The sequence below is a fragment of the Aulostomus chinensis genome, chromosome 2 (assembly GCF_037954235.1).
Source record: "Aulostomus chinensis isolate RoL2024-O1b breed Wild chromosome 2, RoL_Achi_v1.0, whole genome shotgun sequence".
NCBI lineage: Eukaryota > Metazoa > Chordata > Actinopteri > Syngnathiformes > Aulostomidae > Aulostomus > Aulostomus chinensis.
In genome coordinates this window covers 30,093,455-30,120,498 of record NC_141321.1, presented here as the reverse complement: position 1 = coordinate 30,120,498, position 27,044 = coordinate 30,093,455, and the positions used below count along the sequence as shown (strand labels likewise).

The 27,044-nt window shown below is 43.2% G+C and overlaps 1 protein-coding gene across 2 annotated transcripts in view; it reads right to left on the bottom strand.

The window, feature by feature from the left end:
• The window catches only part of LOC147269703 (transcription initiation factor TFIID subunit 4), an 84,245-nt gene that overhangs the window by 33,851 nt on the left and 23,350 nt on the right, over positions 1–27,044 (bottom strand). For both annotated transcript variants that reach the window (XM_086189452.1, XM_086189462.1), the window contains 5 exons: positions 26,395–26,509; positions 19,475–19,644; positions 15,700–15,830; positions 13,084–13,209; positions 9,058–9,114 (listed from right to left, as the gene is read on the bottom strand). In XM_086189452.1, coding sequence (XP_086045578.1) covers positions 9,058–9,114; positions 13,084–13,209; positions 15,700–15,830; positions 19,475–19,644; positions 26,395–26,509 — 599 coding nt within the window. The remainder of the gene's footprint in view (positions 1–9,057; positions 9,115–13,083; positions 13,210–15,699; positions 15,831–19,474; positions 19,645–26,394; positions 26,510–27,044) is intronic.

Sequence of the window (27,044 nt, the reverse complement as noted above, 5' to 3'; positions counted from 1 at the left end):
GTGCAGTGCATTCATGATGTCATGTCTTGTGCTGGGAGCTTTCACATCTAATTGCCCTGATGCATTGTGATGTTAATAAACAATGAACAATAAAATCAGAGGCCACATGCAGAACATCGTTATTGGCAGTTAACAAAATCACACAACCGCATATTCATAATACAACTGAAAGTGACAAGAAGTTTTTAGAAATCTTATTCTAAAACAATGCCTGTTTGTATCTCTGTGTCAAGAACGATCTCTTAACATGACAGATGATAAAGGTGTATCCTTTTTTAAAAAATATATTCTAGTAATTCTGTATGTAACAACATTACTTCACCTATGGAGATGAATTCTGACTACATATGTGAGCCCAGAGTCTGGGCTCACAGAGTTCCGTCTCCTCTGAAGCTGAGTATGTCAGAAGTGTTTCCAGGACCAAGGACCAATTATTCGGAGCCCTCAGCCATCCCTGCAGCTGAGGTCATTAAGTGAGTGTCACTGTCCTGACCCTATGGTTCCTCTTCATCTGCAACTTATTTGCAAGAAGGAAACAATGTAGAGGAAGATTGTGTGAAATCTGTATCCAAGAGACACGACGGCTTTCTTTTGAAATTAAGTATTATTTCTATAAATAATAACATTTGAGCTGAACATTTTGCTGAGGAACAGCGTTTAATGAAGGAGGCAGAAAACGGTGTTAAGCAGATTCTGACGGTGTTACAGCAGCGAGCGATGGGAGGAGAGTGGTGATCATTAAAAATATTGCTTATCTAAGGGAAAATTTCCTACTTTAAATGTTCTCTCGCTTTGTCTCATTCTATGCTTCGTCAAGCAGTCTGCTCTCTCCCTGTCTCTCTCTTTTTTAACATTTAGATTCGCTGCTCGTCCCTTTCTATTGATCACGCCTAATTTGCATCCAGGAAAGATGAAAACTCAGATATTCACACTCGGAGAGAGGACGATCTCAATGATTTATTCATTTCCAAATCAAAAAAAAAAGAGTGAAAGGAAGGTAGATGAGAAGGGGAATCTTCATAGGCAGCAGGCGACTAGCAGGCTCTGAGGCTGGGCTCCTCTTCCCCACACTGGCCCCAGGCACATGGTGTGCAAGTCTTCCTAATTAACAAGGTGAATCATGTTGCCGCTCTCTAATTAGCCAACATGACAATCTAATGGAAACACGCAGGCCGAGCTGGCACACTTAGCATCACCTCACAAATACCCCCCGCTACTGTCCTTCCCATATGAATTCCACAAAAAAATGACACCTTAGATTTTAAATGAAAAACAAGAGAAAAGGTGGGACAGAGCAATTCAGGGAAGAGGAGTGTGCTTGTGTGAGGTCAGAAGGGAGAAGTTGGCTGGTGAAGGTGAAGGTGAAGGTGCCCCCCCCCCCTTCTGCCATCTTCACTATGTGCCTAATTGAAACGTGTCCTGCCTCCTGTTTCCCTCTCACTTATATCCCCGGCACAGGAGGCTGGCACCTCGCCACCAGCATAGCTCAGCATGCCCAATTCCCCTGTTGCTCGAGTCCCAAGGAGTGCTCCAGCGCACAAAGAGAAAAGTGAACCTAAAGGCTTGTACAGCGAGGAGACGAGTCGCTATCTCCCTCTGAGGCAAAAAAGAATCTCTTTTTTTGTTGTTTTCCTTCTCATTACAGCACTTTGTAATATTCGAAAACACACAGGAACACCAAAGGTACTTTTAAAGCTCTGCCTCTTTTTTTTTCTCTTGCAACATGACTTGAGGTGAAGAAAAAACTGAAGTTGAGACCACAGACAACAAAGCAACAAATAAAAATAGGGTTACAGTGTACTATTTAGTAGCCTGCACATCTTGAGGAATTCTAAAACAGATGTCTTAATTTGTCCTTGTAAGATTATTCTAAACAACAGAATACCTGCAAAGCACCATCTACTTGACCGGGACTACCACAGCTCTGTTCATTCTGAGGTACTCGGTATCTGTGAGGCCAGAATAAGAAGAAGATAACTATGAAGTGGGACACACAAAACAGCAGGAATTCTCTTTGAAAGTCAGCACAGAGAAGGAGCGAGCGTGGAGGAGGGTAGCAGGCGTTTGCCCTGGGGCCTGCCTAATGGGAGAGAGCGCCTCTTCGAGCAGAGCAGTTTGTGAGGGCCAGAGGATGGGAGCCTATGAACTTGCAGATATAACTGGTTTAATAAAAACTAAGGGGCTGATACATTGTCCTCTGACATACAAGAGACTCTCCTCTCTGGAGAAGTGTGAGGCTCTGGCTGATGGGGCTTTCTGTGTGGGTGGATTCCAGTCTCTCTGTGACCTGGTCATTTATGGAGAATGCCCGGCCAAACGAGAAGCACGGATATGTGCGTTAGGTCCTGATATACCAGCTGAACAGGGTTTTGATTTATAATATAAAACTAATTTGAACAATTCTTTAATGAGGCTAAAACTGACCGTGATCGTGCACATGTCACAGTAAGCATAGTTCATTTAATTCATGGATTCCAACACGTATGTATGTAAAGGTAGATACAGCATATACAGCAGAGCTGTACAAATAACTGTAGGCTTTTAATTACAACCATGCAAGGTTCAAAGTTGAGCTCAGGCAGAATTAATTCAGTAGAGGTTCAAGACATTTCAAGCTATGCTGGTGCATCAAAATGGGCAAAAGAATCTCTCAATGCCTGAAGAAGAAAAACATTTGAGGAGAATTATTCTAACAAAAACCTCTGAGATTTCCATTGGACAGCTCTCGGTTTCACAAAAGTCTTCTGGAATCACTCTAAGCAAGAAGCGTGGAGAGTTGCTGTGAGGGCATGGTAATATGGAAAAATGTAAAAAGAATAAGAATAGAGAAGAAGAGAGGTGAGGAGAGGAGAGGAGATGAGATGAGAGGAGAGGAGAGGAGAGGAGATGAGATGAGAGGAGAGGAGAGGAGAGGAGAGGAGAGGGCCTACAGTGATTGGGCTATTAGTGGGACACACAGCTGACCATTTTTAACCTTTGTTTATCCAGCGAAGTTTGACAAAGCTCCGTGTTGCACTCTCACTCACTCGAACCACAGTCATGTGGGAAGCCACTAAGCATTTTCAGGGGAGCAGGGAGAGAGGGAGTCCCAATCAGGACTCTTCAACAGTGGCTGCTCAGACAGATATCTACAATACACTTTCTAATGGATAAGTCGCTCAAGAGAAGAGGCCAGCTACCATATTTTGAACTGGGATGAATCAAGCGCAGAACACGTACGTGGATGTTCGGTTTCAGTGTCACTCACTGGGATTTAACTAACAGTCCGTTTTCAGTGATACTTCACTCAAAAATATGCTTTTATATCCATTACTCATTGTTAGATGTCTTGAATTCATTAAAAAGTGTTTTTTACACTGCATGACACCTTGGTGAATCAAGAATTCAGAAAATGCAACCCCACTTAATGGAGACCAAAGAATAACAACAGAAATATATATATATATATATATATATATAAAAAACATCTGTTAACAAAGTTTCAAAGGCATCATCTGGGATAATCCAGCCAGAACTTCTTAATTTAAGCAGGTCTTAGTTCAAATCAAAGCGTGGATTATCGCATACACCACTGGATAAAGATGACCTGAATTATTCTGGAGGGTGACTTTGACCATGTAAACAGACATTTTAAGTAGTTTTGCTGTTAGTCTTCTGTCTCCAGCTGCAACAAGCATGTGATAGCGTTTCATGATTTCTTAATTCATCAAGAAGTCAAGCAGGGAGAAAAATTATTCATGAACTCAAGACATCCAACGGTGAATAATTGAGAAACAAGTGATATGTTTTGGTGACGAAGCATCACTTTAAGCACAAGTTATTTAAGCAATAGCTTATGATAACACATTGGAACACAGGAAATATCAGTGTGTGGCATGACGTGCTTTGCTTTCACAGCTGAACAGAACTAACAGGGGTTTTGGCAAGATTTTGGCCAGCTGTGGTAGCCAATTTGTCTTTCTCCCTCCACCCTCGTCTCTCTTCTCCTGTCCTCTCTCCACTCCTTTTCTCCAGTTCACTTGTTTCCTATGTCCAGTTGTGCCTGCAGACGCAGTTGCGATGATGAATCTGTGGCTGCAGTGTGTCTGTGTGTCTGACATTGTGATGTATCTGTACTGGCCTTCACACCCTCTCTATCTGCCTCACCTCGCCCTCCCTCAAGTCTCTTTTCCTTTCTGTCTCTTTGTCTCTGTCTCTCGATCTCCTTCCCCCTCTCTCTCTCTCTCTCTCTCTCATTCTCTCACTCTCAATGATTAGGCATTGCCTGGCCTCCTGCCTCAGTGATGGAACAGACAGAACACACAGACCCACCACCACCACCACCACCATCAACAACAACAACAAACTGGAACTGAGCTCCACGATTTGCCCATTGATTTTCACTGGGGGCATTTTTTGAAATAGCCCATCTGACCTTTCGGCCAAATGCTAGTGAATGGAAGAAACCGAGGCGCTAGACCACTCTACCGCTCTCACGCAAAATCTCTGCCAACAACTATCTGACCAGCCTGCACTGCTGGTGACAAGGTTGGGTTATGATGCGGTTATAAATACAAATACACAATCAGAAGCAGGGCTTTATACATAAAGACCTGCAGGTGCCACCTATAATGGTCATTGTACCCTTCAGTAGAAAGACGTAAATCGATGTACTGTTAAATGTGGGATCCTTTGTTCTAATCTAATGTCTGGAAAAATGTAAAACAAAATGTTGTATCAAATGCACCACACTAAACACCTTCAAAAGTCTACTCTTTAATGTCGTAGCTCATAATGTTTGACATGTAAATATAAGATTCTAGAGAATTAACAGCTGTGTTCTAGTCATACAGTACCTTTACTTGATGTTAGAAAATGTTGAACTGTTGTTTTCACACAACTAAATGTGGTCCATTTTTTGAGGAAAATTGTATGAGGTCGAACAAACACACCTAGGTTATACAGTTGAGAGTCAAATGACCCCAGCATGTCCATGCTTAGTGTCCTTTGATCGCCCTGGCAGTCTGCGCGTATTCCGTCGGACCCCTGCGGCATTGAACAGGGGTGTATTCATGGCAGGTGAAATTACGGAAAGAACCAGGCCTTTCTGGACAAAGAGACAAACTTTGTGCTGTCTCACATTCAGGAGTTGTCTGTTTGTGTTTCATAGTCTTTAAATCTAAGTTGAAAAGGCACACAACCGGTGAACTTGTTCGGTATGTGATGAAACAAAGGTGCAGTGAAAAAAGAAGGATCTGTCACCAGCTGTAAAAGGACACACCACCACCTGGAGGCAGGCGCACTCTGATGAGCGGATGGACTAATCGAGCTATAACCACAGCCTCTCTTAAATGTATGTGAAAACAACCTGATAGTTTAGCTACCTCCATTGCAGAATGTCTCTCTTTCGTGGCTGCTGACAAGCTGTCAGCTAAAGAGTTCAACACTGCAGGAGGTTGCACCAGTGGCCTGTTTTGCCAGCGCTTCTATATTGAGCACTGCAGCAAAGAGCCCCAGAGAATGCAGGGTGGCACAAAGATTGGCCTGGTAGCTGACAAACAGATGACAAAACATTGTGATTTATCCTCCTGGACACATGGTCAGTAGAAATTTGTCCTGTATGGTCAACACAAGGATCCACCAAATAATAGATTTTATGTCCAAATGACTCAAATCCACTTGATTAGTACTTTTATTTTTTCTAATACTTTCTATAGAAGCCTTCTCTCTAAGTTGCCACATTAAAGTTTATGGACTGTGGAGAAGTGAGGTTTACTAAGTTTGTTGTGCTATCAAGCTAAAAGAAAAACTAAGAAAAAAGTCAGTAAGTTAAGTGTGGATCTACATGATGGAAGTGATATCACTCCACCACACAGCTGTATGCTTCCACCAACCCGTCCAGTTGGACTTTCAGACTCTTACTGGGATGTAGTGAATGATAGCAAGAACCATATTTTGTGGAATATTAAGACGTCATATTCAAGGCGACCTTGGACCTTTTTGATACATAGCATGTCATCACGGGGCGGCACAGTGGTGCAGTGGTTAGCGCTGTCGCCTCATTGCAAGAAGGTTCGGGGTTCGAGCCCCGGCTCCAGCACAGGATCTTTCTGTGTGAGTCTGCATGTTCTCCCTGTTCCTGTGTGGGTTCTCTCTGGTACTCCAGCTTCCTCCCACAGTCCAAAGACATCAAGAGGGGACGAGGCTGATTGATACTCTAAACTGACTGTAGGTGTGACTGTGAGTGTGAATGGTTGTCTGTCTATAAGTGTAGACCCTGCAATAGACTGGTGACCTGTTCAGGGTGAACCCCTCCTCTCACCCAAAGGCTGCTGGGATAGGCTCCACCCCCCGCCACCCTTAACAGAAAAGGCCATAGAAAATGGATGGATGGATGGATGTCATCACCTCATCATTTATCTGTGTGAAATTTCCTGACAGTTAGCATTGTTGAGTTTGAGGCCTTAAACTCTGACCACCAAAATCTAATCAGCTCATCCTTGAGTCCTGAGGAAGTTCCCTCAAGGTGATACCATGATATCATGTTCACAAAAATGGAGCGGACAACCAGAAAACATAATTCCTCTGGACACGGCTGTCGCTGGTGCAGAGTCTTAAAAATACTGACAATCTAAACCTGTGTGTAGTTGAAAGATCATGAACAGACAGCACATCACACTCCGCATCTTGAGGTTTCTCAAGATTTTTTGGTGTGACTTTTTTCCCTGCATGACTCAAGGATGCAGTCTGTTATACGGACTGGCTCTCTGAGGCAAAGTTGTAATTTGCTTTTAAGGCCTTTATATGCATAAAAGTGACTTCACTTGACATTCAACCTGAGCTTGAAGATTCATACCATTGATATAATCCATGGTCACTGACCTTCACACCAGACACAGGTCTGCTACAGTGGACGCACGGCACTCTGCACCTGCTTTCCTCAAACACATCTTGTGGCGGCTGAAATACATGCCGACACTTGGTTCAAGTATATAACACTCGGTAATTCCATCTCTCCAAAATGATGATTGCTTGGTGGTGATGGTTGTTTTTCTTGTGTGTGTGTGTGTGTGTGTGTGTGTGTGTGTGTGTGTGTGTGTGTACAGTATGTGCGTGATCAGGGAGTGGGGCTTAAAGAGAAGCTGGCTCTGCCCGTCGCCTGCAAGAGTAGCTGGGGCTCATTATCCTGATGAAATTTGCACAGATGTGTGAGCTGCCGACAGACTCTGCAGTGACACAAACAGCCAGCTCTGTCCCCTTGAGCCAGTCAGGTGATGAAAACCGGAGAGGCACAAGGGCTGAGAAACGATGGCCATTAAGCAAAAAAGAAAGAGGTAGGGGAGGGGGATTTTGAGTGTGTGTGTGTGTGTGTGTAGGTGGGTGGGTGGGGTATAGTTGGGGGGGGGGGGGTTCGGAGTCCTCCTCGCTTCTATCTAGTGGGAGAAAGCCTACATAAAGTAACAATTTTCAAACCACCTTCTTAAAATTCCAGGATGAAAATAAAAATGTGCATACTGGCATGCGGCATATCCTCACGAGGCGCTAATCTGGCCATATCCAGATGACGAGCGGACTGCCACTTAACGGGGAGGAGATCCACTTTGATCACATGGCCCCTGGGGCAAACCTATCACGCTGCCTATTACACTGCTTCATTTGCATGTGGGGCTTATGGGTAGGCTGAGATCTAGTGTGAATGTTCTAAACTGCAGCACGGCTCACTGATGCTAGAAAGATGTCCAGGAGAGACGCAGAGAAAAGACAGAGCAGCACTGCCAGTAGCCAGAGGTAAGAGGAGTCGGCTTGTCACTAGAAGGTCACAAGTTCAACACCACAGACTAAGAGAGAATCCCCCAAATTAAATACTTTGGCAAAACAACAATACTGGGCTGCCCTTGAGAAAGACATTTACAGCTACTCCTAAAAATAAATGGCTGAGTGGCCACCATTAAAAGACAGTAGTTGCAGCGGGGAGCTGTCAAGTAGAAAATTGTAGAGCTATGGGAGTATAAATAAGTGTGTTACTGAGAAAAGTGCATATGTTTCAGTAAACTTTACCTGAATAAATAGCAAAAATTGATAAAAAAAGAGATTGGCTTCAAAGAAACCACGTCTGCTCCTTACGTTCTACATCAACAAGCAACAACAGGTGATTGACGGTTGTTTTATCCTCCTGACTACTTTGACTACTCAATGGAAGCGATCCTCTTGATCCTTGTTCACAAGCCAAAGAGTGAGAGCACCCAATGAAGTTATTCTGGAGTAAACAAAGATAAAAAAACAAATGCAAACTTTAAGCTGCGACAGAACTATTTTGTTTGCATAAACAACATTAGTCAACCACAAAAAGAAGACCGGTCTACTTTCGGAGCTCCGCTGGGAATTTATCCGATACGAGACTTGCACTTACAACGAGAATCGTACATCACGGCGCTGCCAGTGAAAGTGCATGACATCAGCCGAAATATTTCCTTATTAGAAAAACTTGTAACACTTATAGTGCTGTAGCCTATTACTTCTTTGAAGTAATAAAAGTTAATGTAGAGCATGAATTGGTACATCTGAACCCCTCATTGAGCATACGCCGACTTCTCTTTATGCCTTTACTTAACCACTAATGCCATTTGACTCGTTTTTAAGAAACAAAAGGTTATCGTTCCAAATTTACATTTTATTTCGTAATAAAATGTCATTAACGCTCACGGGAAATAAATTAGTTTGAAACAAAGGTGTTTCAAAAGAAGTGAGAAGGAAAAAAAAAAAGGATGCAGGTTACTGGTGAATCCCCCCCCCCCCCGATAACTCTCCCACCACTAAAAATGCAGAATCCAATGAACAGCAGTTAGTCAAAATTCAGTGTAAGATGAAGAGGCTGCAATAGATGAAGAAAAGGAAGTGGAGGGGTGTCTTTGGTGAGCAGAAAATCATTTTCCACACATGGGCATCAATCGGCGCAAATAATTCCTCAAACTTTTTTAAGTTCGACTTTAAATGGCATTACATATGTAGTGAGGCATGAAAAATTAATACGCTGGAGTCTGGGAAATGTCAAGGGTAATGATCTCCGCAGCAGCTTACCTCCTTAGCTTTCTGTTTCAGTCGAGCTTGCTCTGGGTCCTCTTGCCTAGAGCGACTCTGTGGAGTAAAATGGGAAAGGGGGGGGACAGGTTAACAGCTGGTTTAAGGAGCCCACACCCCCCACCCTTCCAACTCTCAGCTACTCATCTGTTGCTGCTGCAGCAAAAATAGTGCAAAATGGGAACAGGATACAGAGGTGTCAAGGACATCGTATTTGAATTCAGAAGTGCAATGGAGCACCCCCTGGGGGGCCGTGGCCTTTAAACCCGCTCCAAATCCAGCCCTAAATAAGCTGCTGCAGGGGGATTCTAATCAAAAGAGGTTATTAAAAATTCTGCATGAGCCAGCACACACACAATGACACACACATACACACACACAATGACACACACACGTACACACAAAGGGTAGGGATGTTAGCAAGTATCAGTGGCAGTGGTTTTGTGTGTGTCACTGTGAGCGTGTGTGTGTGTGTGTGTGTGTGTGTGTGGGGCTGGCATAACAACACAGCACTTCTATTTTAATCAGCAGCCAAGATCTGGGTGAATATACTCGTCCCTAGGAATCCTTCATCAAATGTGCATGTACGGCTGACCACTGCAGGCCATACGAGCAGATTATGGTACTTATTCTCACTGAGTGAATTTGCACATTAACTATATACACCATTTTTCCGCTACATATCCCCGTGTACATGCCGAACTTGCCACAAAACTGTACAGAGAGACGATGTTTCACTGGTTACTATTTAAATCTTACACTCAAGTCTGTTTTTTAAACTCAACGGCGATCGAACAACAATAGAATGCTGCTTAGACTCCGGCGGACTGGATCCGTGGCTGAGATTACAAACAAATAGCACAGTCGTAAGCAATAAACTGGAAGTGGGCTGAAAATGACTGCTTTCACCAGAGTTTGGTGTTTACCTCGATGCTGATCAGAGATGACGAGCATCCCTGTCTACTGTAGGATGATTTCACCCGTGATTGAATGCCGATTAAACTCTTTCCAATGGCAGAAAAAAGCCAGATGTTACCGGGTTTTTCTGGCCAATGGAAAATAGTCTACAGTTATAATTTTGCTGGATTAAAATAAAAAATAAAACCAGGTCAGGTTAGTGAAATGGAATTTTCCACAACTATCACTCAGGATGAGCAAGTGTTCTCGCTGTTCAGAGTGATTGAACAGATTTCTTACTTCAGTGGGCAAATGTGGAATATTTTGCCATCGACATTTCAATGGAATCTCCTTTGATTCTTCCTGAGACAACAGCTTGCTGTATATCATACAGTATTTAAGTCACTTGATATCCCAATACCAAATCAATACAGACAGGAGCGAGGGGTCACTGTCTTCCAGCGCAAGAGACCTCCTTCCCAGCTCTACCTCCTTTTCTCCTCTTCCTCTCCTCATCTTCAATGTCGTAAGGATGAAGGACTGTTCCTCCCACCTTCCCAGCTAACTGGCCTTAAATACCAGGCAGTTCACACACTGGTGGGTAACTCAACTAAGGCTAATGTGTTTGCCCTCTGGTTGGCCAGAGCATCCCTCAAGACTTGAGTCATATTTTAAATGGACGGCAAAATTGGGGGGAGGAGGAGGGGTTGGCTTGTTATGAAGGGGCAGAGAAGACGGGGTGGAGGAGATTATTTGAGTGGGTCCCATTCAAGTGGTCAAATTAGCAAGCACTCCAGTAAGAGAAGTGGGAGGCGCGGGTTCAGATGGACTGTTTACGAAGGGCAGCGGTGCCACTGGCAGGCTTTACATCTCTACTGTTAGCTGCCCTGCTTTTCCCTCTCACAGGAGCCAACAGAGGGGAGACGGGGCCTGGGTTCTACCCGCTGACAGGCTTTGTCATGTGTGGTGCAGATTAAGGGAAAAATTAAACTGTACTTAAATAACAACTGAAAAATATCCACCATCTGAGATGCATGTTTCGTAATCGGGTGCTAATTTCCGCCAGACTTAAGAACTGGGCGCCGTCCTAGAAATGTCTCAGGGGCTTACGGGACTGACTGAATCACCATTGTTGAAACACGCATGTGTGTCATCAGCCAGTGTGTTATTGTACGATCGTCAAAATGTGCTTTTCTAACCTCTCCCTGAACTGCCGGATTTTCATACTAGAAAAGGTTTACATTGTCCTCGCATAAAGACCTGGACACTGTCAAAGAGGATCTAATACCTTCAACCTCTGATTCTTTTTTTTCTTTTCTTTTTTTTAACAAAACCTTTTGCAGTGTCTCTTTCCTGCTGAGGCAATGTCTTTTCTCACAAGAAGGAGCGAGGCTATCTGGTTTCTCAGGTCATGAGGTTTGGTGGCCAGTGTTCATCAACTAGAGGATTTTCTAATATCGTGCATGACAGGATGGGAGTGTAATAAGGCAATTAAGACAGTGAGGTAGGCTGCAATGAGAATCTTTACTGTGGGACATTCAAAATTAATTAAATTAACCTAGCTCTCTGCTAATGTTGTACTGCAGGGCATTTTCATTTGCTAAAGATTCTCTCCCTCTTTCCTGGTCAGTGTGATCTTGCCACATTTAAGATCCGAAGAGTGGACAGGTACCATCTGAGAATTCCCAATTGGAAATAAGTAGTTTTCTTTTTTTCTTTTTTTTTTTTAAATGAAGTTAGAAAAGATGGTTTTTGATGTATATCTCGTATTGTGTCATGAGTCTGGTGCAACATCCATCAGCTGGATGAACGTGCACGTAGTGGTAATGGTAACAGAGAACAGGTGGAAACGAGTTTTATTAACAATAACTGGATCATTTCAACCATTTATCTGTAAGTTATTGCAGAACATTTTGAAGGTATGCTGTGTAACACCTAGTGAATTGTATTTTCACTGTCTATAAATCCCAAATGAAAAGTGCATCAACATTTCCGCCAAACAAGGGGCAAAACCAAAAGAAACCATCATTCACCACAATCATTTTCAGTTTTGTTTTTTTAGATTAATTTCACACGTGTCCCTTGTTCTCTTCATAATTATTTAATGGGATAATTTGTAAGCACCTGAACACGCAAGTGCCAGTCCTTCCTGCCTCGTAGTACCACTCTGTTCCTCCAGAGGCGATAGAAAGATAGATAGAGGCACCGGTTTGTTCTTGGCCCTATAAATAGAGGCGGACAATTGGCAATAGTCCACTAATTTTGGTTAAATATGAACTACCAGCAGTCCATGACCTCGCCTCTGCAATAATTTATAAATATTTATGATGGTGTTCATAACTAGGTATGATTGTGTGTGAAATTATTTGTGTTACTGTTAAGATAAAAGTCAAATTTACTTTAATAAATGGAAACAAGAACAGCCAGCATCTCATACCGACAACGTAGTTCTAAACTAGAATTACCGCCACATGCCACATGCCACATGCAGTGTTATGAAGCCTTTGCCTTGGTGTATCAGTTTCATGATTACTAATGTTGTTTATTCCAAACTGAACAAATGCATAACTGAAATTTGTGTCATGGAAGCTTCACAAATGGAAAGATGACATCAGACCTAAATCCAAAATCGCTTGCTGACCTGCTCTGTTTCACCTGAGCTGTCAAGGCTTGTGATAGAAAGATGTTTTGCAGGTAGGGTGAGTAGATGGATGTGTGTGTGTGTCTGTCAGCTACACAGTGCATTTGGGTTGCGTTGTGTATGCGTCCCCTCCCTCACTGTGTCCAGGGAGGAGGAGCCAGGACAGTGGAGCCCTGGGGCCAGGAGCCTGGGAGGACACAGGGAGGTCACTTCATCCACTAGTGTCACACTCTAATTCATCTGTCAGGGCAGCGCAGGAGCAGCATACACACATACACACACACACACACACACACACACACACACACACACACACACACACACACACACACACACACACACACACCAGTACACAAGCACGCACTCTTGCATGGGGACATAATGCTTGTTCTCTCTCTTTCTCTGTCTCTCCCTCTGTCTGTCTCTCTCTGTCTCCCACACACACACACACACACACACAGTAGGATGGTGAGGTGACAGTAACTTACTTTAGCTGCTTTTAACAGGATCTCTCTCTCTTGTTCGTCCTTCCTCTGCTTCTCGATTCTCTCAAGCTGCTCGAAGAAGCGTAGCTGAGAGCGAACGTCTGCAGACTGCTCGTAACACTCATCGTCCTGAGAAAAAGATAAAGAGAAATTCACCGCAACGCTGAAGGCCGCAGGTCCAACTCAGTGGCCGCTTTTGAGACTTTGGCCACAAAGTTGAGAACATTCAGGAGGTCTATCTACAAATTCACAGTTATTTCAAAATAAAAAAGGAAATGACATCATCTTGCAAATACTTTGTCTTCAAAATAATAATGATTAATGTCAATTTCAAATCCCCCCCCCCCCCCCCCCAAAAAGCAACTCACCCGAGAGCAGACAATGAGAGTCAGATGAATATTAAGTGTGCTGAAGAGGAAGCGGAGCTCATTCTTCGTCACAATTTAAATGAATTCATGCGTAACTGATTTATGGTACCAAGTGTTCTGCAATTTAGTTGAGTTTTCCATGTTCCTGACTCTACAAGATGGTGTGAACATGAACTAGTTCTGTCTGATAGCAAGAACCTTAGGTTTTAAGTTTCCTTGTTGTTTTATGCATTTACTGTAACTGCTGAGGTACCAGTAGTTCTGTCTGTATACTAGCGAGTGCACCGATCGTGAAGCTGCAAATCAAACGCAGTTCATAGCGATCATATTAAAAGCAGTACACATCAGCTATCGGCCATAACAGCAAAGGTAATATCAGGCACTGGCCCAGAGTTTTCATCCATGTACAAAACAAATGATCTTAGTGGTTAGAATAATGCATAAGAACAATTACTGCCATAGCTGTAAAAAATTAGAAAAAAATAAAAAGGACTCTATCAGTTGAATTTGTTTTTGAATTTTTGTGTGAGGTATCAGTAATCAGTGTTACGGGTCAACACACCGGAACTGTTATGTTAAATGCAAAACACATTTCTCATTTATTTTTAATAGACTGTTTTTAATTCAGTACATCGCCATATGATTATTATTAATTTGTAATCAACAACCGGGATTTTTTTTTTTTTTTTTAAATAACAGCTGCTATTTTGTGACTCTGCTGGTCTCAACTTTTTCCCATTCAGCTCAAACAGTTGAAAAAGGAATACGACTCCCACACAACATATGAACCACAATCGGCCTTATAATAACCAAAGACTACAATAAATAACTCAGGAATGCCCGTCTGACAAGCACAAACATACCTTCGTTATCAAATGTACGTTTGCTCAAGTTGAGATTCCCAATTATAATTTAAAATTGGCAGCCCAACCCCACCACAGACTTTAACCCTCTAACTTTTCTTATTTACAAACGATGCTTCTCTTTGAATAAAGTGCATGGCGTCCCACCTGGGAAATAGGAAAGGTATGTGTAGAAAACAACTTTTGTAGGTCATCAAAAGTTAATAAGATAATTGCTTATTTCACATGTTTGTGTATGTAGTGTAGGTCTGTATGTCTGCTATGCAGCTCTGTTCTTGTTACTTGACTTGCGCTTCATGTTCATAACATTCTCTCTTCTATCTCTGCGTGTGTGTTTCTGTGAGTGGATGAGAGAAGCCGGGTGGCACACAGCACAAAGACACATCAGAGGAGGCTCATTGCCAGCACCAGCAACCCCCCCACCCCCCACCCCCCTCCAGCTTCCTTTCTCTTTGTTGCAGCGCTGAGCCTGCACTCTTGCCGAAGCTCCTGCCACCGCTACCGAAGCCCAGTTGCTCTTTAAGGCCGCTTTGTCTTTTTTCTTTTTTTTTTCCGCTGATGTCAACAGAGTGGCTTCACAGAGCTTCGTGCAGCTCTCACACACCTCATTTACAAAACCACAAAAAAAAAGAAATGGAAAAGAACGAACGAAAAGAGGAAACACAAAACAAGATGGGGACAGCTGAAGATACGCTCGTCCTCCCTCCTCCTCATCCTCCCTTCGTGGTGTCAGGAAAAACACATTTTCAAAGTTTCCCCACAGTTCTCCCAACAATGCTGGGATTTTAGGCTCGCAGGGGAGATGGATTCATGCTTTAATGTTCACCAATTAAATGTGGTTATATACTTACATTCAAGGGCTACAAGCGGTAAAGTCACCAATAACAAGAAAAGCAAGCAGGTGTAAGCAGACGGGCACTTCCAAGCACCTTTGTACCTCAAGTTTTTAAAAGTTTTCCTGTTTATCAGCCTTCATTTCAACTATCACATACACACACGTACATATACACACACACACACACACACACACACACACACACACACACACACACATTTATTTATGGCTCAAATAGAAGTGGATGGATTTTGATGGTACAGTGGCTCTAGCTGCCAGGTAGTGATGGGTGGAGGAAGGATCAAGGCTAGAAACTGATAAAAATACATGGTCCTAAAAATATGGACAGTTTAATAGCTCTGTTCTATGAGGATGCACTTTTTTTCAAAAGAAACTAAGTATGTTTGTTTCCTCATCAACAATTCCAACGATTTGGAAGCAACAAATGCAGACAAATGCTAAATGGCCAGATAAAGCGCGAGGAAATTCATTCATGACATGAGAAATGGCAAAGTGTGTGCTAACAGGAGCAGCACTTCACGGGGTAGCGTACCTTACAAGAGTCCAGTCGGTGTTGTGCGATTGCAGACACCTTTTCCACCATAGTGCGAAGTCGCGACTGCGTGGCGTGTGAGATGAATGTCACTGCCTCCATGGGAACCTCCGTTACTCCAAACTTCTTAGCTGTGAAACACACAGACAGACACGCCAACTGAGGGCAAAAAATACCACCAAAGACAATGAAACACCACAAATACAGTTATTACTTTTGCTTCTTAAGGCAGGAAGATATTGCTGTATGTATATTTTCAAATATGACCGGTGACGCTTTTGATTTACTCAAGGAATAATAAGGAATCAACAAGGTTGGGATTTTACCATCATTATTTCACTTGCTTCTGCAATTTGCATTCGAGAAAAACAAAAGCTAAGCAGGTAAAAGATAATTGTTTCAGAGAGGAACACAACAGCACAACCCATAAACAGAAAAAGCCCTATTCCATACCTCCCCGTACACACATACACGCTTACTGTACTCACACACATTCCCAGAGAGAAGCTGTCTGGATTAGTATGTGCAATTAACTCCCAGAAATAGGACTCATCACACAGAAAAGTTAATTTGTTTCACAGTCTTAGTGCAAATTCCAGAGTGACTTTACTAGCTAAGCTCCTTCAAGTGTGTAAACGACATTGACCATCTCTGTTCGTGAGAGAAGGATAATTTAGTTTCCTTGGAGCAAAACTCATCTGAAGTCATAACAAAAGAGGAGGACAGACTTTGGTAGGGTTACTATCGGTTTCTAACTTCCTTTTAAATTATTCCATTAACATAATTTTCTCTCTGGCACCCTTTTAAGTAAACCACACCAATTATTTAAATCAGCTGAACAATACATATACTACTCACTCGCTCAAGCTTTGAAATGGATGGAGGGAGCCCAGTTAGCCTTATAATTACAGTGGCAATACATGTGGCAATGTCACAAGGTCAAAGAATAACACTAATAGGCTTATGCTTTCTAAAAAATAAGATCTTTCGAGGACATTAATATTTCAAAGAGAATGAGCCTAAGAGGGCCACATTTCTGTGAGCAAAAATACATTCTTCAACTTGTACCAATATACAAATCATTACCGTTCACCTAGAAAAGCTTATAAAACATCTCGAAACAGACCAATTAACTGGGAGGAATTAACAATTCATTCTATCTGTCTGGGTCTTTCATCATTTGGCCAGTGCACCCTTTTGGTCCAGACTCAAATATCTCAACACATGGATGCGCTGCCATAAAATGTGGGATAGAAGCCCACGGTTCCCCTGAGGGGGGACCCTAATGACTTTGATGACTTTTTATCAGGTCACAATATTCATTTCCATCAGGCTCAACAGCACTTTGTGTCACATGCAATTTGGCAAATGTCAGCATACTAAAAAGATGAAGTAAGATGGCAAGCATGGTAAACATTCTACCTGCAAATCATTGGCATGTTAGCTCTGTCACTGTGTGGATGATTATATTCTGATATTAGCACCTGGCGGTGCATCGCGTGGAGTGGATAGGATCTTTTTGGCTGGACCGGTAAAGTGGCAGCGGTTCTGGAAATGGGTTTGATCCACTTCGGCTGTCAAGAGTTGGGAGATTCTCACTGGATGATGCTCTTTCCAAATTAACTGACAAGCAGAGACATGTTCTAGACTACGCTGTCATAAGGAATGTTTACCATTGCTTCACTTGTGGGCGGCGATCTATGATTTTCATCTGTTGTCATAGTTCAGATCTCCAATCTGCCATCCAATAAAATGACAAATTTCTGAAGATCGAGGTGTCAATAATAAATCAGTCACGAGGAAATCTCACCAAACATGAATGTTTCATGTCATTCCTCCCATCAAGATTTCCTTAAATTTTTTTTGACAGAAATAGTGTCCTGACTGCAAAGAAAAGGCTCCAAGGCTCCAATCCTGAGGGCCTAGTGGGGAGCTGCGGCTGTACTTGTGTTCGGCTTCTTGAGATGGGGGGGGGGCAAGCTTGAAGAGTTATACGGGGATAAGAGAGAGGGATGCAGCACAAGCGTGTGTTTGGAGAGGATTAATAGATAGAGGAAGACAAACATCACTGCTGGAATCGTTATTCAACAGAGTAAAGGTATGAGAAGAAATGAGAGGGAGATTTGGGTAGAATCAGGAATCCATAGGTTTAAAAGACAAGAGTATGCAAGCAGGAGCAGATTGCAAACTATATCTCACCTTTGAATCAGTATCTGGCTTTAAAAAGGTTGCTATATGACAAAAAGTCCAACTGGACCTTGTCTTCTTCTGGGGGCAGACAGGGCTGCAAGGTCAAAGTGAAGTTTTAGCAGGATGTGTGTGAGTAAGTCACAGAGCAAAGCAGAGCTAAAGTTGGTGCTGGTGCAGTACAGAGGAGCAGCCGGGCTTTGCTGATTGAGTGGACCTGGCAGGCCGGGGGAGCCTCCCTCGGACTGCTGTCAGCTGGGAGCGTGGCATGGCCAATCAATGACACAACAAAGCTGCATTAGTGCCACTTCCCCAGCAGGGGGCACCCTAGCCTCCTGCCCGGTATCATGCTGCGTGTCCCCTCAAGAAAAAAGGTATATTTTTAAACAACCCCTCTGCCCCAAGGTGATGGGATAACAACCATGCCGAGAGTCCACATCACCAAACCTAACCTGCAGGCCTCTGTGCTGCTCTTCAGATGTTTTAATTGAGATAAAAACAAGATGAGGGCGCTAGACTCCCCGCCACGTGAAATTACGCAGTGTGTTTTTTGATCAGTCGCGCAGGAGCAAGATGCTAGGCAGCTTCTTCTTCTTTTTTTTTTTTAAATAATAACACTTATTATATATTTTCACTGGTTCCACTGTGTAGTGAGAGCCTTAAGTGTATTTCAAGCAATAACATTTACAGCCAGTAGCAAAAATAGGTAATGAAGACAATATCACTCTCATGAGATGCTGCAAACAAACCAAGACCTTTCTGCTCGTATCGATTAACACATGCAATGTTGTGTGCTATCAGAGTGTCAAGATCCACTAAAAGGAGAGCAAGAATCAAAATCTGACTGCCAAGCCTCATTCCTCTCAACTCTGTTCCTTTAGTCCAGAGGACAATCTGACAGCCAGCCTTAAAAAGACAAACCCATAAAGTATTTATGTGTGTGCCTGAGGTCCAGTGAATTCAGACAGCCACTGAAGAATTCATTAAAGGAGGTGAAAGAATTGTTAAGTGTATCAAATTTAAACCGAGGGCAAACAAGAGAGGGCTCAGCCTCAACAACTGAGGGAGAGAATATCAAAACTGTCTTCAGTGATGACACTATAAATACAGACACAACATGTTCCGAACAAAAGACAACAGACGGTGATTTCATCAGGAATACAGATTCGATTTGGATTTGTTTTAACTGCTGTAATAACCACCAGCGTTTTCTGTTGGCAGCTGAGAACACTGAAGTTTTGAATGCTTAAAGGGGAACTATTGTACTAATTTCCTGCTCAGTAATTTTACTCTGGGATTTTCACTAGAGTGGATATAACTCTTCATGAGCATGCTGCGTCTGGAGCAGGTGACTGTATGACGTCATCTGTGACAAGATGACATCAGTTTAACACAAGAATACATAAACAATGTTAGAAAATGGAGCTTTTTACACACACGCATTGCTTTTACGTACTTTTATCTCATGATCTAAAACCTAGGTCGCATTTACTGCTATCAACAACGCAACAGTAATGACAGAAAATGTAGAGGAGTACAAAAGTTCAGTTTCCAAAGTCTCAAAAGTGTTTTACTGCACACATCTAACCTGTTTCTACAATTCGCCGATGGAGCAGTCCAGGATGGAGAAAGGCCTCATCTTTACACGAGCGGATCTGAGTTCCAACCAGCTCAGAGTTGGTGGCGAGTATTCTTGCACTCTCCTCATTCAGGTTCACCCCGGCCATGGAGGCCACGTCGTTGATGTCATCATCATCCCTGAAACATCAAAAATGGAAAATAAGCCGATCTAAATGTGATGCAGACAATACATTTCAAATGACTGTGACGCAATCCTGCATCAATTCTTCCAGCGAACAATCCCACGACTGTTGAGCAAAATTTGTCAAATTCAATTCCGTTTGATTCTGGGTCTGCACATGAAACTGTATGATGACAATTCACATAATCTTGCAGTTAAATAATAAATGCCAAACGCATACTGCACTACAACACATTCTCAGAACGTAATGTACACAAAGTATCATAGAAAAGTAGCAGAGACGACTTTCATGCCCATAACTCTTGCAGGCAAAATAATGGGAACACTGACATGCTAGCAAGCCTCCAAACAGACAGTCTGCAGGGTGTAAATGCAGTGGAACAGGTAGCAAGATAAACCCGCGTGCATCAACACTGATGCGCGTGATTGATGCAGGATTGTCTGCCATTTGCTCGACACATCAACACAGATCAATGGAATGTTACACCCCTCGGTTGAATGAAGGACAAGCGGTCATAAAAGATGTTTTGCCTCTTATCTAAGGGAATTCTAGGGAGTCCCTTTGGAGAAGAGTCCCTGCTCTCTCCATAGCTTCCCTCACTCATCCCCTCCCAGGAGACTCAACAACCACTTATTACATTTGGCCTCACGCGACTCAAAATACTGCAATGGCTGTCATTTATTCTTGGCCTCAGCTGACTTCTCTCACAGCCAGGAGCACTAACAACCAACCCACCAACAACTACCAACCTTATCAATGACCTTGAGAGTGACCCCACAGAGGCTAAATACGCAGGAGCTCCCCCCCGGTCAGTCAGTGCTGAAGAAGGGGAAACTAAATTATAAGTGTCTCCAATCAAGTCCAGACGCATCACAACATTTGCACCAGTTTAGGATGTACTACAGCTTACTAATGTTGGTGAAGGTCAAACACAGACGGGCGACTGGATGAGCACACACGCGTCTTTTGGGACTGTGTCCTTGCTGGTATAATTTTGGTCTGCCTTGTTGTGAGCGGGAAGGACAATCCATTCTGACATCGGGGGAAATCCTTTTACACCAACCCTTACTAAATATCAGTATTCACTTTCCAACATTATCAGCATATTTCTTGAAAAGAAAAAAAAAAACATCATGCAGATCTACTTTTTATTCATGAATACTTCCTTGGTTGAAAATGTGCATTTGATTTGTTACATAGGGCTCTACTTTGGTCATAATGGCACAGAATTCCCATTGCAGGGTCTATTTGTGTCGGCATTGAGGGAGGCAGGAAGATGAAGAGCATCTGGACAGAGTTTTGCTCGATAAGGATGCTCCTGAGGATTAGCAACAAGCTGTGATGAATCTCACCATACACTAATGTCAACAAACTCTATTTACAGACCGCTTTGCCACACTTAGCATGTATTTTCCTGATGTAGCGGCCATTTCTCTTAGGCAAGGCCTTGGTGTTTGGGTCATTGCATTTGACAGTCAATGAGAGATGAACAACATCCATTAAAAGAAAAAGAAACTTTCTTTATGAGCTATCACCAGGACAAATGCCTCTACAATCATTGTACTTGCCAAGCAATGAGTGTGTTTCTGGCCTGAATTAACTGAGCGGTGACGTGTTGTGCTTACAGGAATGGCCCAGAGCAAACTGTGGATTTTCTGACTGGATTTGACGGGGAACAAAGAACCACAGAACACACACAGAGTGGCCTCTCGCCACTCACTGGCTCACCTCCACAGTCATTTATGAACATGCCATCACCGTTGGTTGCGACAGAGCTTTTTCTGTGTACTGCTGTGCTTTTGTGTACGTATGTGCGCAACGCGGGCCGCATGTTTTTTCAAGGGCTGAGTGTGGGCACGCACCGTCAGCCAACTCCACCCCGCCGAGGCCCTCTTGCTTCTTAGTGCAGCCACAGAGGGCTGATATGAAACTTGACACCATGGCGGGAGGTTGACAAAGACGATTAGAGTAGCTTCCTGACCACCTCTACCTTCTCTTCCTCTCCTCCAGCGCTCAGTCTAATTATGCCTTCACAGAGAGAATCCACACAACAATACAAGCATGGATACATAGGATTATATCCTCAGCTGCACCTCAGGCTGCACACCTTCCCTCATCACGTCCTCATGGATAACTTGACCTGTCCTAAAAAGAAATTTGCCGTGGGCCATGTTAACTCAGAAAGCCAAAACAGAGACACTGCTACTTCTACAGTTTAAAACTATGTGGGCAGCTTCTGTGCATGAAGGAAAATGGGTTGATTACACAAGATTATCAAAACTCAGAGCAAGCAATGTCTAGCCAATTAGGTAATCGAAATCAAAATGCACAGTCTAACTATAGGATAGCATACACTAATGTGCAGTAATCTACATGTTTTATTTCTTCTTATGTTGAGCAACGTTGAGTCAGCTGCAAAGGACTTTGGTGACCAGTTGGCAATATGCTAATCGCTATTTCTATGCTAATGAATCCTGAGCAAAACATATTCGGGAAAAAAAATAAGTAAGTCTCAAAAATCCTGAGGGTAGCTCAAAACAACAGAGTAGATCCAATTATTTGTAGCAGAGACGATGAGTTTCTTGTTATTCAAAAAGACAGGTGACTTTTAGAATAATCATTTTTTTTTATGTGTGTGTGTGTGTGTGTGTCTTTGTATACGTGTTTAAATACAGCCATGGTTAGCATAGCAGCTAGTCATGGCATCACTGCATCACCTGAGAAGAAAACCAAAACCAATGTAAATAAATGTATTGTACAATTGCATGTTAGCAAGGAAAAAAATGTTACAATGCCTCACAAAGACTATCATATCTACATGTGTCAGTCCTAAAAAATATACATTGAAAAATGTAGGACTGAACTATCGGCAGGTGTCGGACTATTTTATATTTATTGGAGCACAATTTTCTCAAGTCTCTTCTCTTTGCTAATCCTCTGTTATTTCTGATGAAGAAACAGTGTAGTAAATACATGATTGTTGGGCTTGTTTCACCTTCCCACTGTTTACTTTACTGTTTGTGCATTAAGGTGGTTTTACACACAGATGATATCAATATCAGTTTATATCAGCCACCAGCTAAAGCAGTTGCAAAAATTTAGATGTTGCCAAAAAAAATCTTAAATCATGCATCAATTTAAAAAAATTGTCATGAGAAGCTTCTAATGAAATCTTTGAAAGCATCTTAATCCGGCCTCTGGAATAACTGCACAGTTTCTGCAGTCATGCAATCAGAACCAAGGTCTGCATAGATTTAGTGAAAATGAAGCCGTACGAACGGACTTCTTTCTACATTTTGCAGCAAGTAGTTGAGATGTTGGAAATTCGTGAGACAAAAGCTTCATTTTTAGAATTTGCAGTGTATCAGTCATTGAAATGCCCACTTAACTACACTCAATCTATATTACAGAAAATACAATCAAACCTCAGCAGTCATACGGGGCCTTTAAGAAGCGTCCGTTAGCCAGTATCAGAGAAAACTGGTAGTATATAGCGTACTATAGTTTCTTTTTCCTGGATGGTCTGATTTCTTGGGGTATTTGGGATTGCTGGGGCTCAAATCAAATGAGAATGCCTAAGACAGCTCTGACATTAAAAGGAGGGAATGAGATATGAAATGCAAAATATTCCAGACTATACCTCGGCACTAATAAAGCAGAGATGTAATTAGCTTCCACAGGAGCTAAAGAGCAGCCTCTTAGTTATTGGTTCGGGCTGGCTCGGGGACATGGAGCCAGCAGTCACATGAATACATATGCACGTCGTTTCCATATCAAGCTTGTGTTTCAGTGAGGGCACGCCATAGGTGGTGGGAGGATTGCATTGCCAGTTAGAAGATGTGTGTGCGTGTGTGTCTGTGTATGGAGGGATGGGGGAGCATTCAAATCTCTCCCCTCACCCCATCCCTGTGGATAAAGATCCAGGTACCCACGCAGGGGGCTCTGACTGATCCTGGTGAGCACCCAGGTCCTGCAGGTTTAATGGGTCCACAACAGCTAGTCTGAAATATTCCCCAGAGAGCAGCCTGGGTTGACTGGGCAGCTAATGGGATGCATTCTTGACCCAAATGGTCAACAGCACTGGTGGTACAAGAGGGGCTAATAAACAAAACGATAACACGAACCGTCTGTATTCATTAACGGGCATTAATGAAACCTCGCTAGGTGACGTGTGTTCTGGTGGAGGCTTGATGTGGGATTTTTTTCCTTCCAGCCCTTTCTAGTCTGACCTTTTCTTCATGGATTTTTTGTTTTGGCACAACTTTATTGTGGTGCAACTTCCAAACAGAACATACTGGTAATCTAATCCTGTGGCAGATGTGTTTCCAAGTCTCCGCATCAACAACTTTTGGGAGGTCACTTTTAAGTTCTAATTGAGTCAGATGTGTTTGTAAAATGGATTTAACACAACAGGCACATGACACAGCAATTTGCACAGAAACTAAATGTTTCACCACAAGACGGGATAAACTCACTTCGCTGGTAAATGATGGAAAAAGTCTGGCAGACTTTTACATCCATTGCCAACAGTGACTGATGTACAACAACGTTTTAAATTTGAATGGGTGTTTTAACTTCTTCAGTGCAAGTGTGTGGGTGATTGTGCACATGCCTGTGTGCCCACTTTGTGGGACAGGTTTGGATTTGAGGGGCTGAAGCTGAGTTCAGAGGTTGGCAGAGGGCTGAGGGCCTCGGCTGACTCGCCTGTGATTACAGCGGAAGTTGGGTGTTTACAGAGAGATGAGGAGGGGAGGAGGAGGGGGGCAGTGAGGCAGCTGCTTTCACTCCGTACTGTAAACTACACACACACACACTTATACAGAAGGCTGGTGCTGCACTGGAAACCCCACAAGCCCTGCAGTGTGTATGTGTGTGCTTGTGCTACAGCTGGCCCGCTGGGACCAGTGGCTCAGAGTGACAGCCCAACACACTCTGTATTCACTTCCCGACTACAGCTGAACAAGGTGCAGGCTGGGTGGGTGAGACACTGGTGGCCTGGCTGACCAGGCTGGCCTGGCTGACCAAACCGTCACACGATATTACACTGCATCCATAAACCCCACATCGAGAACCATATACCTGCACCTGAAACCCTTCTGTAGCCCTTTTGTAACATTAGGTCAGTAGGTTTGATGAATAAACAGGAGAGGATTGTGGTGTGTGTGTGTGTGTGTGTGTGTGTGTGTGTGTGTGTGTGTGTGTGTGTGTGTGTTTCAGCAAGAATGAAACTTTAGTGTCAAAAATCATTTTTCCTTGTGATGTACACAAAACCGCATCTGTTCACGGGTCATGTCATTGTTCGTGTTGGATGATTCTGACAGATTTTCCCGTAACATCAGGCTCGGCTCGAACATGTTTACATCAAGGACAGAAAATAATCATCACTGTATGAGGGACTGTAGGACTGAAACGTTTCAGGACTTCTAAAACTTCTCAACCTTGTTGAAGATAAGCGCCCCCTGGACTTGACATAAGAAGAGTCAAAAATGAAAAAAATTAATGAGAATTTTAATCTAATTTATAGATTAAACTCGATATCCAGTTCAGAAGATTCATATCAGACTTAGATGAAAAATGTGACTCAGCAAGTGCGTATTGCCTTGAAAACAAACCGCATTCAGGGACAATGCGTCGCCCATCTAACACATAAAAGTACATCAAGATACGTTGTGACTGGCCTGGTGAAAGGAAATATGGTACAAAATGTCAGTGACATGATTCTTGTGTGACAGTGGTGTTGTGTGTTATTGGGCTTACGTGAAACGGGTACTTTAGTGTGTGGACGGCCACTGTGACCGCCGCAGGGGGAAAAAGGTTGTCAGTAACAAGCGAGCCTGACAGCTTAATTACCAACGCAGCTAAAGATTTATTGGTTTATCAATCAGAGCCCCGGGCAATGCTTTTCCCCTCAGGAGACGGGAACCATTACCATGAACCCGTTTGCCCATGTGACCCAGACTCTTCTTGCCCTGGCCTGGTCACACCAGGGCAATCCTAACTCCCTGCTCCTGTTAACACACCACACGAACATTTAATGCACACATACAAACACACACAAATGCTTAGACTCGACACATATGTTCATGTGAAACCGAGCAAACATAAAGCACAGACAAATAGAGGAATATTTCATGCAGACACATACATATGCAAGCACATACACTATATATACAGTAGCATGTACATGCTGCACACAAACTCAAATACACACAGGCACACACAACATGGACCACAAAGGCCAGCATGTGGGCGATGAACCTTTTATGTTTTGAGACAAAAGCCCTGCTGAAGCAGAGACAAGACCAGAGAGAGCGAGAGCAAAGCTGCAGGCTAAATTCTGTGTGTTTGACTTAACCAAAAGGTATTTTCAGAACCGCAACCAGAAATTCCAGCCATCTGGACACAATTACCTTTTTTCTAAATTAAGATTTAGCTCATTTGCAATCCTGTCGATGAGTTGTGACACTGACACAAGGAGGGTGATAGTGAGGGGGATCTATTGGCTGGCAGTGTGTTGCTATGTGGTGGGTGCAGAGAAAAAGGACCACCGATCAACCAGCCAGGCAGCAAGGCAGGCAGGCAGCCAGGTGGCCAGGCAGGCAACTGGGATAAACACTCATAGCCTTAGCTGAGAGTGTAGCCTGTAGTCATGCTGGGACATCTTAGTGAAATGCTGCCCCCATGTGACTTTGCTGGGCAACAACAGGCACTCTACAGTCGGTCCCCCTAGTGAGAGGAGTTGTACCTGAAAGAGCCTCCTCCGGGGTCGTTGAGCTTGTTTTTTTGATTCCCAGAGATCTGAACAGCCAAGCCCACGGGACTTTTGCTTGCTTGGATGACGGCTCCCTTCCCCATTGTGCCTGTTAAGTAAAGGGAGAAAACAAAGAAAAAAAAACGCTCAACAAAATAATAAATGGAGTAATGTTATCATTGAAGTGTCCCCTTCTATCTGCATCAAATATCCTCCTGTCTAACAACTACCTTCAACTGTCTCTGTCATCCTCACAGGGGTAGATGGAGGGGGGGGGGGGGGGGTGGGGGGAGCACTACTGTCGCTCTCCCCAGGTTGGTGTGGAGAGCGTCACTCTGTCAATATCACTGCGCTTCACCGGCTCTCCTTACACTCCTAAACCGCATCCTGCTCTGAGACACTTTTTCCAGAGAGGCACAAGGACTGCCAGAGTGAATTTAAACTTGATTTTAACAGGCATGTTCCTAGCCAAGAGGCACAGAAAAGTATTTTTAGAACTATCCCCGCATTCCAATTTATGGGCATAAAACGACCTACAGATCTTTCACTGCAGGCAATCTTGGGGAAGGGGGTAGATCAAATTTGTATGCACCTCCGATCGTGTATACACACACACACACACACACACACACACACACACACAC